The sequence below is a fragment of the Syngnathus floridae genome, chromosome 21, assembly GCF_059516105.1.
Source record: "Syngnathus floridae isolate MCC-2025c chromosome 21, RoL_Sflo_1.0, whole genome shotgun sequence".
Lineage (NCBI taxonomy): Eukaryota > Metazoa > Chordata > Actinopteri > Syngnathiformes > Syngnathidae > Syngnathus > Syngnathus floridae.
Genome location: NC_142433.1, coordinates 797,460 through 811,518, shown reverse-complemented (window position 1 = coordinate 811,518; position 14,059 = coordinate 797,460). Strand labels below are relative to the sequence as shown.

The following is a 14,059-nucleotide window of genomic DNA, read 5'->3' as shown; positions in this document are numbered from 1 at the left end:
TTCCAAATCAGCTCAACACTGGTAATCAACCACAAATATGTTTCCATGCAGGCGTAGCCCAACCTTGACAGGCATAGTTCCATTTTTGGTCGCCATAATGTGACTTTGGAAACACATCTACAATATGTCCCCATAATGCGATGAATACACGCACACACACGGCAAACACACGCACACGTTCTGTGTGGAAAGAGCAGTGGTGCATCCCGGCCCATATTTCAGCAGTAGGGGATAATTGTGCCATTTCTCAACGAGTGGCGGGGACTCTATTTACTGCATGCTGCGGTGGGGTGGGTGGTGTCTCTGAACTGATGAGCTCCGAGAGCGAAAACTACCACTTCCTACAAATTCAGATACTGCATAAGTACACACACACACACACACACACACATGCGCTCACACACACAATCAGTGGATTGTCACTCTTCAGTAGATAAACAGGCCATCTTGGTAATAGGCATCTGTATTTAGTATCGCAACACAACAGGAAATACAGGGTGGTACATGTTCCCAGAGACTTGCGCAATTCAGTGTACGTGCTTTTTTGCCGAGGTCATCTCGGATAGATTCCAGCTCACCCTTGACCTACATTTTTCTTGATTAAAACGCCTTGACTGTGTTCGAGGTCAGTAGCAGCCTAGAATAGTGTATAATATTTAATTTCGGAAATTATTTTTAAAATGCAGAATATTTTTCATTAATATTTATAAACACGGCCCAGCCACTTCTTTGCGTCATTTCAAATCTGAATATATCCGTCCAACAAATGTCATTTTAAATCCAGGGTATGAATAATTCCGGGCATACGTAAGTATACGTTTCAGCACGAGGATGCGCTTGTCATCCATTTGGCCAAAGTATTACACAGTATTTCAAATGCCAACTCGTTGCTCCTTGCCTCACTGAATTTTAAGAGATGGCCCATCAATTTGGTCTGACAGAGCACGGACGGCTATGGGATGAAAAGGCAAGTGGAAGTAGGCAGCGGCCTCCTGGAGGCTGGGAATGGAGACATACAGGTAAGAGCGTGACATGCACGGATGCGGTGGTGTGCGGCCGCCGATGACCCTGCCGGCCACTCGTCGGCCCGCCGGATGGCAGGCGGGCAGGCCTGAGGGAAGCTTTGATGTGACAGAGACCGTCCCTGCGAAGCGTAGCTTTAACGCTGTGAAGCTGCGGCCGGCCGCTCGGCCGGCCTGGATGCAGGGCCTGTCTGAGCTAATCCTATTTCAATCACTCTCACGGCCTCTTATCTCTGACTCTGCTGGCCCTCAGCCCTCCCCCTCCTCATCCATCTTCTCCTATCTCCTGCTTCTACTCCTCTCTGTCTCTTTCTTATTATCTCTGTAAAATCGAGCATCGCTCCTTCCTGTTCGCTATCCTCGCCATTTCTCCTCGCGTCCGGCCGGGGGCAATCCCGCGCTGATCCGTGCGATGCAATCGTGGATTAACCCCAAGATGGCACAATTTGCTGGGTGCGAAACATAATGTTTGTTCGACAGCTGTCTGAATATTTCAAAATAGAACCTAAGTTTAGCCGTCTGGTGGTGTGTTGTGTTGTGTTGAGGGCAGCTGGGATGCCACACGCAATTACTGAATGGAGAAGAAATGGTACAGGCTTACTCGATTTCCAGCGTCAGGGTAGAAAGACTGGCTGGCTTTTTGCTTTCCGTGGGCAGGAGGAGGGTTAGATAGAATTACAACTTGCTACGAGGTCATCGCTGCATGCAGAAAAGTCCAAATTTGGACAGCTAGAAGGAGCGGAATACTCAAAAGGACAAAAAAAAGGCAGACCTTATCTAGCTATCTGTGCCTCAAGCGATCCAGCGACCACAATCTAAGCAAATCCATATTGTTAATGAGCAAAAATGGAATTTGAGAATATTGATGTACAAACATTTTGTGTGCATCTACACAATTCCAATACATAATTGCGTACATTTCATAATCAAAACTGACTGTATTGAAAACAATATCATATAGTATATTTAGATATATAAAAGCTGCTGTTGTAGTAATGGGGGGAAAAAAACTGTCAATAATAAAATAGCCTTAAGCATTTCAAGAATAAGAGTAGAAGAGAAGTGATGAAAGTAAAGTTTCAAGTACAAAAAGAGAGGCAGCTGGACACAATGGCACAAAGACAAATAAGGCGAGATGTTGGACACCTGGCAGAAGGCAGAGCAGCTGCTCACTCCACCGCCACACAGCAGAGCAGAGCTGACGTCATGAGTGCACCACTGAGTACTTCACATGGCCTTGGAGCTGTTATTCATCCTCAAACATAACGCAGCGTGAGATCTTAATACCATCATGTTTGTGTTTCTCAAAACTATCAGCCAACGTGACTATGTTACCTCCAAAACAAAAACGGGACTACTGTTGAGAACTCGTGGTCTTGAATCTTACTTCTGTATCAAAGCTTACCAAACTAAAACATTGTGGAAGATAGATTTCAAATATCAGCCCAAATCCATTGCTCCGCTTAGCCGCAATCGACTGTTGGAAAGAAGGCTCGGCGTTTCGGCTGCGTTTGGCCAATAAAATGTTGCTTCCGATAAATGGCGCGATAAACTTCATAAAGCAGAGGAAATAGATGATGGAAGGTGAGAGAGAAGGTGCCAAGGATGGAAGTGACAGAGTGCTATGTGTGGGAGAGTGAAATGAAAAAAAGGAAGGTTGTCGGGGGAAAAAAAAAATATATATATATATAACACGTAAAATGGTTTGGTTCCAAGGAGAACAGATGCTTCTGCTCAGCATGTTGCAATCTGCACATTCCTCTATTTGTTGTATGTTTACACAACATTTTAAAAAAATAATAATAAAAATCATCCCGGTAAGTAATCAAGAAAAATATTAAGTAACGCTTCAAAAACTAAAAAAAAACCTAAAAAGTTAATACAGTAAAATGTATGCTAAATTCATATACGGTAAAATCTTAAATGAAGCCTTCGTGCATATTTTGGAGCGGAGTATGAAGAAAACCCACCCAAGCACGGGGAGAACATAAAAGTCTTCAGGCCGCAGCCAAGATTCCTCCCAATTGTGAGACAGATGTCCTAACCACAAGCCACCATGCTGCTAAAATAATAAACTCACAAAATATCACTTCAATTGGTTATTTTTACAAACCGCTCTGTTCTAATCTCAAAGCTGCCATTACATTCTGCAAGCAAGCAAATTTGAAAAAAAAGTGAGATACCGTATTTTTCGGACTAAGAATCATTGACTTGTCTCAAACATATAGCACCTAAACAAATACAGTGAGAAAAACTGCAACACCACTTTCAAAGTCATAATTCAACTTTAGGAATGTGAGTGTGTGTGTGTGTGTGGTCCAGTGTTAGTGTTTGAGTCAGGCCCAGAACACCTTTTGCATGCACGCACATCTCCCACTCTGCGGATTTGTTTTTAAACAGAACCCACATGAGGCATCTCTGATTACCGAGCAGCAAGTGTCAACAGTGGACCTTGGAGAGTCATTAGGAATAATGTGACGCCGCTGTTGACTATGCGGCCCCCCCAAAACAGGTGGTCCCAGGGTCACCCCTTCCTTTCCTACTTAGCATAGCTCCGACATTTGTTGTCCAAACGTCATTCGGCCAACACACGCGGGAGAGGTTATCCGGGCAATTGATGATGATTAGCCCTTGCTTTGGCTCACCTAGCAACTTGGATCAGCCGCTGCCGCTGATTGAAAGTGCAAATCTGGATGGGAAATTAGGTGAGGGGGAGCAGACCAATAGGTGGGAGGAGCCAAATGAGAAGTACATGTTCCAAGAAAGACAAAGTCAAATGTGGCGGGTGTGTTCATCCAGAAGAGAGCGAACTCAAATCCTTCTCTTTTGAACTTTCAAGATTTTGTGCAAAAGTCTGATTAAAAGCATGTTTAGATTCCACAACCCCCCCCCCAAAAAAAACAAGCCTCTTTGATGATTGGAGGATTTAATGGCTTGTAAAGTCTGCTTTACCCCGCAGAGTTTTGGGTTGTACACTTTGGCATCCAAACACATTGGTTTGGACGGGACTAATGTTGAGCTTTGGTTTGGCCCTGTGCCTCAACCTGGTTGGTTGAGGCCAAGACATTTTTTCTCACAGAAGTGCTTGTTCCGTAGCTCCTCGTTCAATCATGGCCACCAGGCAAGTGAGTGGACCTCTGGCTATTTGGCTGTACAGTCCACCCAACAAAGCACTTTCCATTCCTTTGGCTTGTTTCGACAGCAATATATCAGACTGGTGGCTGTGAAGAATCTCAAATCCATCCAGGTGCATAAAAGAAAAAATAAGCACCAACCCATTCCATTTAATCACTCGTTCAACCGCCATCGAGTCATTCCAAACGTTGCGGGAAGCTTTCAATCATTATACAAACACGGCTACCCTCAGCTCAAGACATTTATAGCGGAGATATCTTTATGCAGATGATTTCCTTTGAATGAATAGCCACACTTTAAACAAACAAATAGATAGTGAATGAACATTTCAGTTTGAAGCAAGTGTCACTCCATTTCAGCGTATCATGCCTACAATAAGTAGAGACCAGACCCAGGTCAAGGTTGAATTGGTAGGAACCGTTCACTTTTCAGTCCACAATCTAACACTTTGATTTTGCGTGGAGTGGGAATGACTCCATCATGACTTTTTTTTTTTTCAACATGATGGCTTTGGGTAAAATGAAATGATGATACCGTGCTTGCGCTAAGTCAACAACACGTACTTTAATTATGAGTGTTGGATTTAATACATCATTTAGAAATTGAAAGGTCTTTTCTTCCGAGAAGAAAATGTGAACTTTAGGAGGCTAATGAAAATGTGCCAAGATTGTGGCAGTGAAAAATTACAGTTTGTAACAGATTGGGTGGTGAGGATGGGGGGGGGGGGCTGGTCCAACCGCAGTTTAAATGTTTTTCTTGGCACCTTACAAAGCCTTCGAGAGCAACAACATGGTCGGCTGTCAAAAATGCATCACTGCCATCGAGATAGTAGCAAACGAGCACGGCGGGGTCTTTTCTTCGCTGCTTCAAAAATTGGGCTTTGCTCTCCTTTAAACACACACACGCACATTTTTGGAAATGGCAGACAAACCCATGACGCTGATAAGAAAAAAAAACCCCAGCCAACTCATTTAATGGGAAGATTTTAATATCCAAAAAGCTCAATGCCATTTTTAGTCAGCATTAATGTTTAACATGGCAGAGCTGACAGTCTGGATATGTAGGCTGTTAGAGGGGGCACGAGTGGGCCTTAGCCTAGATTCTGACCTTTAGTCGAATGCTACAATTCGCCTGTCGCTGGAACACTGCATGGGTAATTAGTTTCAGCGGCATTGAATTTTTACTGGCACAGCACACCCCGGGCAACCTCGGGGGCACTTTGATAGAAAACACACACAGACAGAAAATGATGGGCTGGGGAAAAGATGAGGGGTCCATTGGAGGGCAGGAAGACACATCCGTGTCAGACTTGGAGGACAAATTGGAATGCAAACCGCCATACATTTTTGACAGTCCTGATGGATTTCTTTTTTTGCATATTGGCCCGCAGAGTTCAGAACTTTGATACGGAGGTGGGCAATCAGGCTACAGGACTTTGAATGAAATATTGCTTGACTTCTAACATGGACAACATGATCTCATCTCAAAATAATGGGTGAATCATTGACCACATGAACTTCCTGAATGTTTTTTTCCGGAAAGCATTATGCAACAAGTAATTTTGACTCCTGGATTTCACAATGGGCAGGACTCGCCTTCCATTAATGATCTTGACCCTCTTCTTTTTCTTAAATGTGAAGAAGCCTAATGGAGCTGAAGAAAGCTACTTGTGTTCACTTTTATGTGTGTGTGTGTGTGTGAAAAAGAGAGAATTTCATAGAGTGCCAATAACAGTCTGACTGTGTGTTTGAGCTTGATGAGGTCTTGGTCTGCAATACCTCAGGGGAGGTGGTCCAATCTAGGATTTATTAGGCTTTATTGCGCTTTGTGCGGGCAGGCCTGTCTCAATCCAGAACATTTTTGGTGCACAACTGTAGGAGTACCTTTGTCGCTCACTAAAATTCACCACAAATACTTGATGGCAGCGTAATTGGGTGCACACAGGACCGAACGTGACCTTTCGTACGTAAGTCTGTATTGTGCACGACCTTTTGCAACTGTGTTGGTTGGTAATTGCGTTTTAGTTTGATCAAATTGGCATTTTGAAAGCTTAATTACATCTTGTGATGGAAACACAAATGGCTTTCTAGTATGGGGACAACTGTAGGGGGTGAAAAGACAAAAGGGATCGTGCGATCGCATGTATATGACATTTATCAGATCTATCTTAGTATCTCGTTAATGTTTGAGACAGCTCTGTGATTAAGGGCTATATCAATAAATTTGACTTGAACTAGGCTGATGGTCTTTGCTTAAGCAAATATACCTGACAAGGCGAACTTTAATCATTAATAATTACCACTCACATTTTCTAGCCATGGTGTGGGCTGCACTCGCAGAGTGGTCTATTTTAAGAGCTGTATAAAATATGCTGAATTGATCAGCTCTCGGTATTGCGCAGTGCAGTCCTAAATAGGTGCAAATGTCAAACACAATCATAAACACAATGTATTCCCTAACAAAGGTGAGCATGAATATGATTGTATTTTGCCTGATTAAATGGTACAAGTGTGCTGTATTTAATTTCATGGCTGCGATACTGTGTTTAATTAAAAAACAGAGGCGCTCTATCGACTTCATCCGTTTAAATTGAAAGTATACACTGCAAAGCACAGCGGCGAGAAACATAACCAAGACAAACGGGTACATCGAGTATCTGCGGCTATCTTTATATAGAAGTGGAAGCGTTCCCATGCAGTACTTACGGTTGACAGAGCTTGATGAGGTCCTGGTCGGTGGTCCCAGGTGGCAGGCCTCGGATGTACAGGTTGGTCTTACTCAGCTGCTCTGTCGCTCCCTGGCTGCAGCTGTTGGTGCTGGGGCTGGGAGGAGCCATGGGATGAGGGGGTGGAGCATAGGGCTGCTGGCAACACAAGGCAACAAGAGAGACATGCTCAACAAATAGCAATCACAATACATGTGCATGAAGCAAGAAAGAAAGAAGAAAAGGCTCCGATCAATTCATCATAACCTGACTTATTGACCAAGTATACATTCTCTTGGATTAACTTTTCTTTTTGGCTTGCCATCACTGGTACCCATCTGTAGTGGCTTTTTTCGGGGGGGGGGAATAAATCGACCAAAGCGCCATGGAACTTCCAGATGGTTGAACTTCAAAATGACAAAAACGTTTTTGTGTTTAGGGTCACAATGACTGATCAAATCTGCTTCTCTCCTCTAAAGTCTTATTTTTGCATGATGTGTTTTGGTTGAGTCTGCCCTTGAGGACTTGTCTCCATACCAAGAATACACACAAAAAAATGTGGGGAATAGATTTTTTTTTCCCAGTAAAAGCGGAACGGTCCTTACCTTGTTTACAGTTTTTGATGTCACTTCAGCCTTGAGAAAGGGCAAGTGTGTTTTGCTGCAGCGCCTCGTGTCCTGGCCCTTTCCCTTAGCCCCTTCTCCAGGCTGGAGTGTCAGTCAAAACTGGCAGCAAAGCAACTACATTTTCTCTTTGTTGGGGGAAAAATAGTTTGCAAAGAAGACATGATGAATGCCATAGAGCCATATTCATCTTGTTTTTTGGTTTACTCACAAGTTTTTATTTTATTGTTTGTTCTGAAAATACCACAACACGTACGTATAGACATGCGTGAAAAAGGATGAACTGTATTGGAGGAAGCCCACACATCTGCCTCTGTGAATTTATGATCACGCTTCCTCTCAGTTTTGCCTCAAGTGACGTTCCGGTCGACACACTCAGTCGACGCTCCCACTTGCCCGAACTAGCAACCGATGTGAAAACTGCCACTAAACGGACTGTTACTGGGGTCACCCTGAGTTCACTGCTGCGAGTGCAATTTTTACTTTCATTTTTGAAAAAGTTTCTATCCTGACACTTTGCCATCTGTAGGAGCTGAGATTGCATGAAACATGGCAAGTTTCGAGAGAACCGCTAAAATCGGAATCAATGTGTGAAGCTCCTGTGTCAAAAGAAAGAGAGCGTTTCTGTTCTTCTTTGTGGAGAAAAGGGTCCTCCTGATGTAGAATATTTGTTTTGGATTTATTTTCCTTTCTTTTTTGCCATATACATTGAATTTGACTATCTTATTGCACGTGGCCTGACCAACTTCAATATATCGAGCGAACCTGTAGGAGTAAGATTTTCGAGCTCATTGCTATTCATATCTGTGCAGGAACACTGCGCATACTGTCACCTAAGGGGAATCGGGACTTGGTGGGCACCAAGCATCAAAAGAGTGATTAAATGAAGAAGTAGATACTAAGCAACAAACCCTACTCTAGAATGATGGATGGCAAGGGGAGAGAAAACGGAGGGGAGTGCACATGACTAAATATCACCTCTAGTTAACCAAGTTAGCCCATTGCCCTCCCCAGAGAGAAGCTTAGTAACCCACTGACTTCCGAACACACACACACAGTTTAACACACACATAAACTCACACACCATTAGCTCGCCATTCTTCCCCACATGTTAGCAGCGTTCGCTGAAGCGTGGCTGATTTGATGCGCTATTTTAAGAGTGTGCGCCATGCCAGCATGTCGCCTCCAAGTCCTCAGACAAAGCGCCCGCCGATTGGCTGGCCGGCCGGCTGAGCGTGAAGAGGGAGCCACGTCCATCAATGGATGGCCAATTACCACGCTGAGCTAAGTGGAGGAACTAATAGTCATCTTCTCACAGGGCACAAACACACACACACACTCACACTGGACCAATATGTAATGTCAAGCGATAAGAGAGAAATACACAAGGTGCAAGGAACTTTAGAGACATTTTGTCTTGGGATGAAGTTGAATGCTTTAACCTCTGAAAATAAATCATTTGATTTAGATTTTTTGTATTTATTTACTTTGTCCCATATTTTTCAGACTTATTATGCTTTGTAATTTACTTTGTCCCATATGTTTCAGACAATAAGGCACTCTTTTTTTCAGATAAAATTAAATAAAATTTAGACACAATTAAAAAATATAAAATTGAACTAATGAAATTAAAATGAATGAAATACAAGCTTGATGTGTCAATTGAAACTGCAGTGCACCTTATAATCTGATAAATACAGTATCTGAATCGATCGATCTATTTCTAGCACCTTCCCCCTGGCAAAAAAATCCACCAGCCCAGCCGCCACTGGTTTTGCTGCTCACTCGATTCCGCTTATCGACTCCAAACAACTGGACCCAAGTGTCTTCTTTTCAACATTTAGTCACTAATAGTCAATAATGTGTTTAGCAGGTTGCAATCACTTTTAATTTCGGAGCCATACTACACCATTATTTTAAATGACTTGCATAAATACGGCACAGCGCTCTCCACAGATTCCACCCAATATACACATCAAAGCTCAAACACAAGACTAGTCCTAACTTTGCCCAGCAAATTTTAACAGACTGCCAACCCAGAAAAAAGGCGTAACAGTGCTGACTTTTACAGGCAGTGTAAAAGGAGCCTAAAGGTGCATGTAATCACGTTAGCGTGCATCAAGTGTACCTATGCGTTCTCGTACCTGAGGAAAGATTGGCCACTGTAGCTTATATTAGCCTGAAAATATGATACAGCGTGACGCAAACATAATAGCACACAAAGAGCAGATCCTGCACAAAGTCGCCGTTGGTGCTGAAGGTTAATTGAAAGCTTTTGCCTGGTTCTCACGCTTTCTTTGTTTTAAGCCCACTACGCTAGGCCCTCTTCCTCCTCCTCCTCCTCCTCCTCCTCCTCTTCCTCCCTAGGCTCCAGTCTTGGCTTGCATCCTGGGCTTTGGAATTCATGTGTCCCCCGCCCTATCGATTTGCTTTCATTTTTTTTTAAGGTCAGAAGCTGATTCTTACACAATGAGGCAGTGAGGGTCAAGTCAAGCCCATTACTTATACGTATTGTTGGATGCGAGGGAAAGAGTAAGGTTATCATAGGTTAAAGGGAAAAAACAAGTCCCATGGGATTAGGAATGCATCTGGGTGGAATATGAACTCATGGGACATGCATACATAAAGAAGAGCATTTGTTTTCCCATTGGCTTTGCCTTTGGTTGAACATTTAACAGACCTTGTGTTACTGCAGCCCCCCCACATCACACACACAAGATATACATGAAAATAAAACAACATACACAATTGGTCCAAGGCTTGTAAATCACTCAGTGGCGCAAAAAAAAAAAAAAAGGTTCAACGAAAATGCACTCCTTCCTCAAGTGTGTCGGTGAATATACAACTCAGCCAATACATGGCGCACACTAGATTTATCATACTCACTTAACGCACTCATAAATATTTCGGAGTATGTGACACAAGCTCTGAAGCTCTCCTGCATTGCTGGCTCACTAAATTAGGGCCGTGTAAAGCATTGCGTCGCTTTAAAATACAGTGCGGCAAATTGGATCCCCAGTAAGCCTCCTTTGCGGCATGTCACAGCTGGGTAGGGCCAAGGGAGAATGGAGCTTTTTCTCATTTACCTCCTGGAGAGTTTTGAAGTGTCATAACAGGCAATTCTCTCACACTTGCGACTTCTCACTCTCGCTCTCAAAATCTCTTATTCTTTGATTCCTTTGTCTGGCCCTCCCTCCACTTTAGTCTCCAAAATCAATCACCTCGCTCGGAGAAATTACCACTATAACGTGCTGTATAAATTCACCATGTGAGACCTTGATTTATTCAATACATTTAACTGGATTGGAATCCAGGGCCGGTCAACCGCGGGTCCGCGGCCCTCCAACGGCGGTGCTCGAAATTGGAAATGGAAAAGAATTGTTAAAAATCAAATGATTATTTAGACTTGATTTATTTTCCAGCTAATTCTGCATGCAGCGGAAATTGCCAAAACAGACAGACAAAAGGTATGATTGCAGTAGCTGGTGTAAAAGATGGGCTGTAGCTTGCATTTCTCCCTTCCTCCCTGTACAGTTATAGCTCGGGGAGAGCCGGCTGAGCATCAGCTTTGTAATTGGCCGTGATTTATAGGCGGCCATAGAAAGCCTGCGAGACCTTGCACAGCACAAGCATCAGGTCAGACAGTCAATAGCACAAAAATGACCACTCCATTCCTCCTCTCATCCAAAGCACCAATTATTACACATTTGCCGTCTACTGCAAAGGCATAATGTCTCATTTTGGGCTGCATTTCTTCGGCACACGCGTGCTTGTTTACACACGTACGAGCGGAATCTGCCGTAAAATATGACAGGCGGGATCCTTAAATGGAAGTGAAAAAATGGCCTCTTTGCTCATGCTAAATTAATTCATTCTGGCAAAGTCTGTGCAAAGACTCTTAAAAGACAAGCATATTCCCAGAGGCATCCCTTCCAAACTGCCAGAACTAACAGCTCGCACTGCGCTCGCTCGCTCGGCTGCATTCACAGCAGCTTGGAAACACGGGCAGAAGACAAATCCCCCCCCCATCCATCCTGGAGAGCTGCTTGCAAACCTTTAGCCCTTAAACACGTGTTTTGAGAATCCCAGCTGCATCTCAAAAAGCAGAAGATGAGGGAGGGGCGCTGAAAGACAGGCAAACTGGCGCTATTGTCTTATCCCTTTGTCTCCAGTTTTTATGCGATTGTTGAGGTAAAGCCCGTTGCTCTAGGCGCGGATGGTAAATCATGCCAGAGTCACCGGGGAACACTATGCTTCTGCTTCTATGACCAAATGTTCTCCATCAGGGAGAGACGCCCAGCTCATAGCGTGGAAAAATGAGGATCAGACGACGGAAAAAAGCAGCTGAAGGTGCAAATAAACACAAAAACAAAAATGAACAACAAAAGGGGGGAAAAAAAAGGTGGGTAGGGATTTAAAAATATATGTAGTCTTCTTTTAGCAAAAAACAAAAACACCCTAAATGGATTTGAGGCACCAGTAGACCAACAAAACAGAGGACAATAGTTCAGGAGGCCAATTATAAAAGTGCTGATACACATTCAAAAACCCACATTTGTGCACCCTTGTGTGTGTGTGTTCTACTTTTTTTGTTGTTTTTCTCGTCTTGCTCTTCCTCAAGCTTTGGAGGAGATAAGAGCAAGACGTTATGTTCCATGTCAAGACCCATGTATCTGGATACAAAGCCTCCGAGTTGTAATAGAAACCATTTCTCTCCCAAGGGGACACAGATAGGATGCAATTCGTTTTATCCAACGTCAAATCAGAGGGTGAACAGCCTTTGGAGGTAAAACAAAAAATGGGGGCCGCAACGTCTGGAACGTATCAATTGAAAACATTGGAGTTGGACAACAAGTGAAAGACTTGATTCTCAAAGTCATGGGCGGGAGACACCCTCAAGTCATCGTCAGCCAATCACAGGGCACCACCGTTCTCCAAGTAATGGTAATCAGTGCACTTTGTATAATAAGAGCGTCTTTGTCACGTTCAATGGCAATGGCGCATCTTTTGTTCAAGTTCACAGCTGCATGTACAGATTTTTTTTTTCGCTATGTGGCTGCTGATTCATTTGCCTGCACACCTGCGTACGTTGTACCATGTTTTTAAATATGTTATATTTATGATTTATTGCTTCTTTTTGTGCTGTTGCACTGTCAACTTCACTCCGAGAAAAACTAATCCTATTGCGTGACTAATAACTATTCTTTTGAATTCGATTAATTAGAAAAAGCATCATTCCCTCCATGAACGTTAAACATGGGCCAAAAATAGTAAGAATTTAATTAACTTTCAGATTTTTTTTTCTAATAGATGTCACGTTTCTCCTGCTCTGGCCTAATTACATGAATCTGATTATTTCAACGATTACTTTTAATGCTACACAAATAGAATTATGAATCTACATTGGTCAAATATGTCATCTTCATATTTTATTTATTTTATAAATATTTTTTTTTTATTTCCTACCATCTGGCATATAGACTTTGAAGATCTTTAATGCACCCGATCCCTCTGTAGTTTCTCAAAACAGATGAACATCCGGCAAGAAGCAGAACCTCAAACAGAGATATTTCCAAATAAAATCCCATATAAGCACACCAGCAACCTTGTTTACACCAGACCTTTGATAGCCATAAACACGGGTTATGTGCAGACATTAACAACCGGTCAGCCGGTGTTTAGGTGACATAAAAGAAGCTCAAGTGTACTTGTGGGGAGTGATTAGAACAATTTGGCTGCAAAGGCAATGGCAGGCATACGGAATTAAAAATATATAAATAAATAAAAAATGCATGCAGCATGAGCTGCTGCGGGCAGAGCCAAATTGAAACTCTACAGAGGTAAATATTTGGGTTGATTTGTCATCATTACAGCCAGCTGGTTCATTTTGCGTGCTAGCCAGCGTGTGAGTAGAGAGTGCACGATAGACAGATAGATGGATGGATGGATGGATGGAGTGAGAGATAATGGGGGGACAGGCAATTTACTTTATGGAGTGCATGCTCTAAATGAAGGTCTCGACAGATGAGCCACTCTGAAATCTCAGATTCCACAACATCATGGCGTTACCGATCCCTCATGTTGTTTTTCTTTTTTCTGTGGTTATTTTGTTAACGAACGACATGAATTTCATAACTTGTTGATGAAGTCGCCCCCTGGCCATTGGGAAATGAAGATTACGATAAATAAATCAAATTGATACAAAGTAGGGTCATATTCCGGTGAAGATACTTTTGTCGTGTGCGTATGTCTGCACACTTTTATGAGTGTTCTATTGGATGAGGCACAGTTTAGTTTGTTCCTATTTTAGATTAGTAGATAAAAAATCATTGGCAGTATTGGCTCTTATCAGACTGTGCATGTCGTTGAAATAATGCCATGGAGAGAATTATAGCTTTATTTAAAATAGTGCTTTGACGTTATACGAGATGTGCCGCTGCCCACCTACACACTTGCTCAAGGGCGGCTTGATGCATTTGGCTGCTTCCATTGTCTTCCAAACTATTCATCTTGGCCGAAAAACCACAATGTGAAGAATGCGCTTTTCTGCTTCCGAGATATGCCAGACGCAGAGG

The 14,059-nt window shown here is 42.9% G+C and overlaps 1 protein-coding gene across 7 annotated transcripts in view; it reads right to left on the bottom strand.

The window, feature by feature from the left end:
- rbms3 (RNA binding motif, single stranded interacting protein) overlaps positions 1-14,059 on the bottom strand; it is a 166,440-nt gene that overhangs the window by 96,629 nt on the left and 55,752 nt on the right. For 5 of the 7 annotated variants that reach the window (XM_088365121.1, XM_088365116.1, XM_088365119.1 and 2 more), the window contains one exon: positions 6,863-7,020. In XM_088365121.1, coding sequence (XP_088221247.1) covers positions 6,863-7,020 — 158 coding nt within the window. The remainder of the gene's footprint in view (positions 1-6,862; positions 7,021-14,059) is intronic. The other 2 variants (XM_088365122.1, XM_088365117.1) reach the window with 1 other exon arrangement.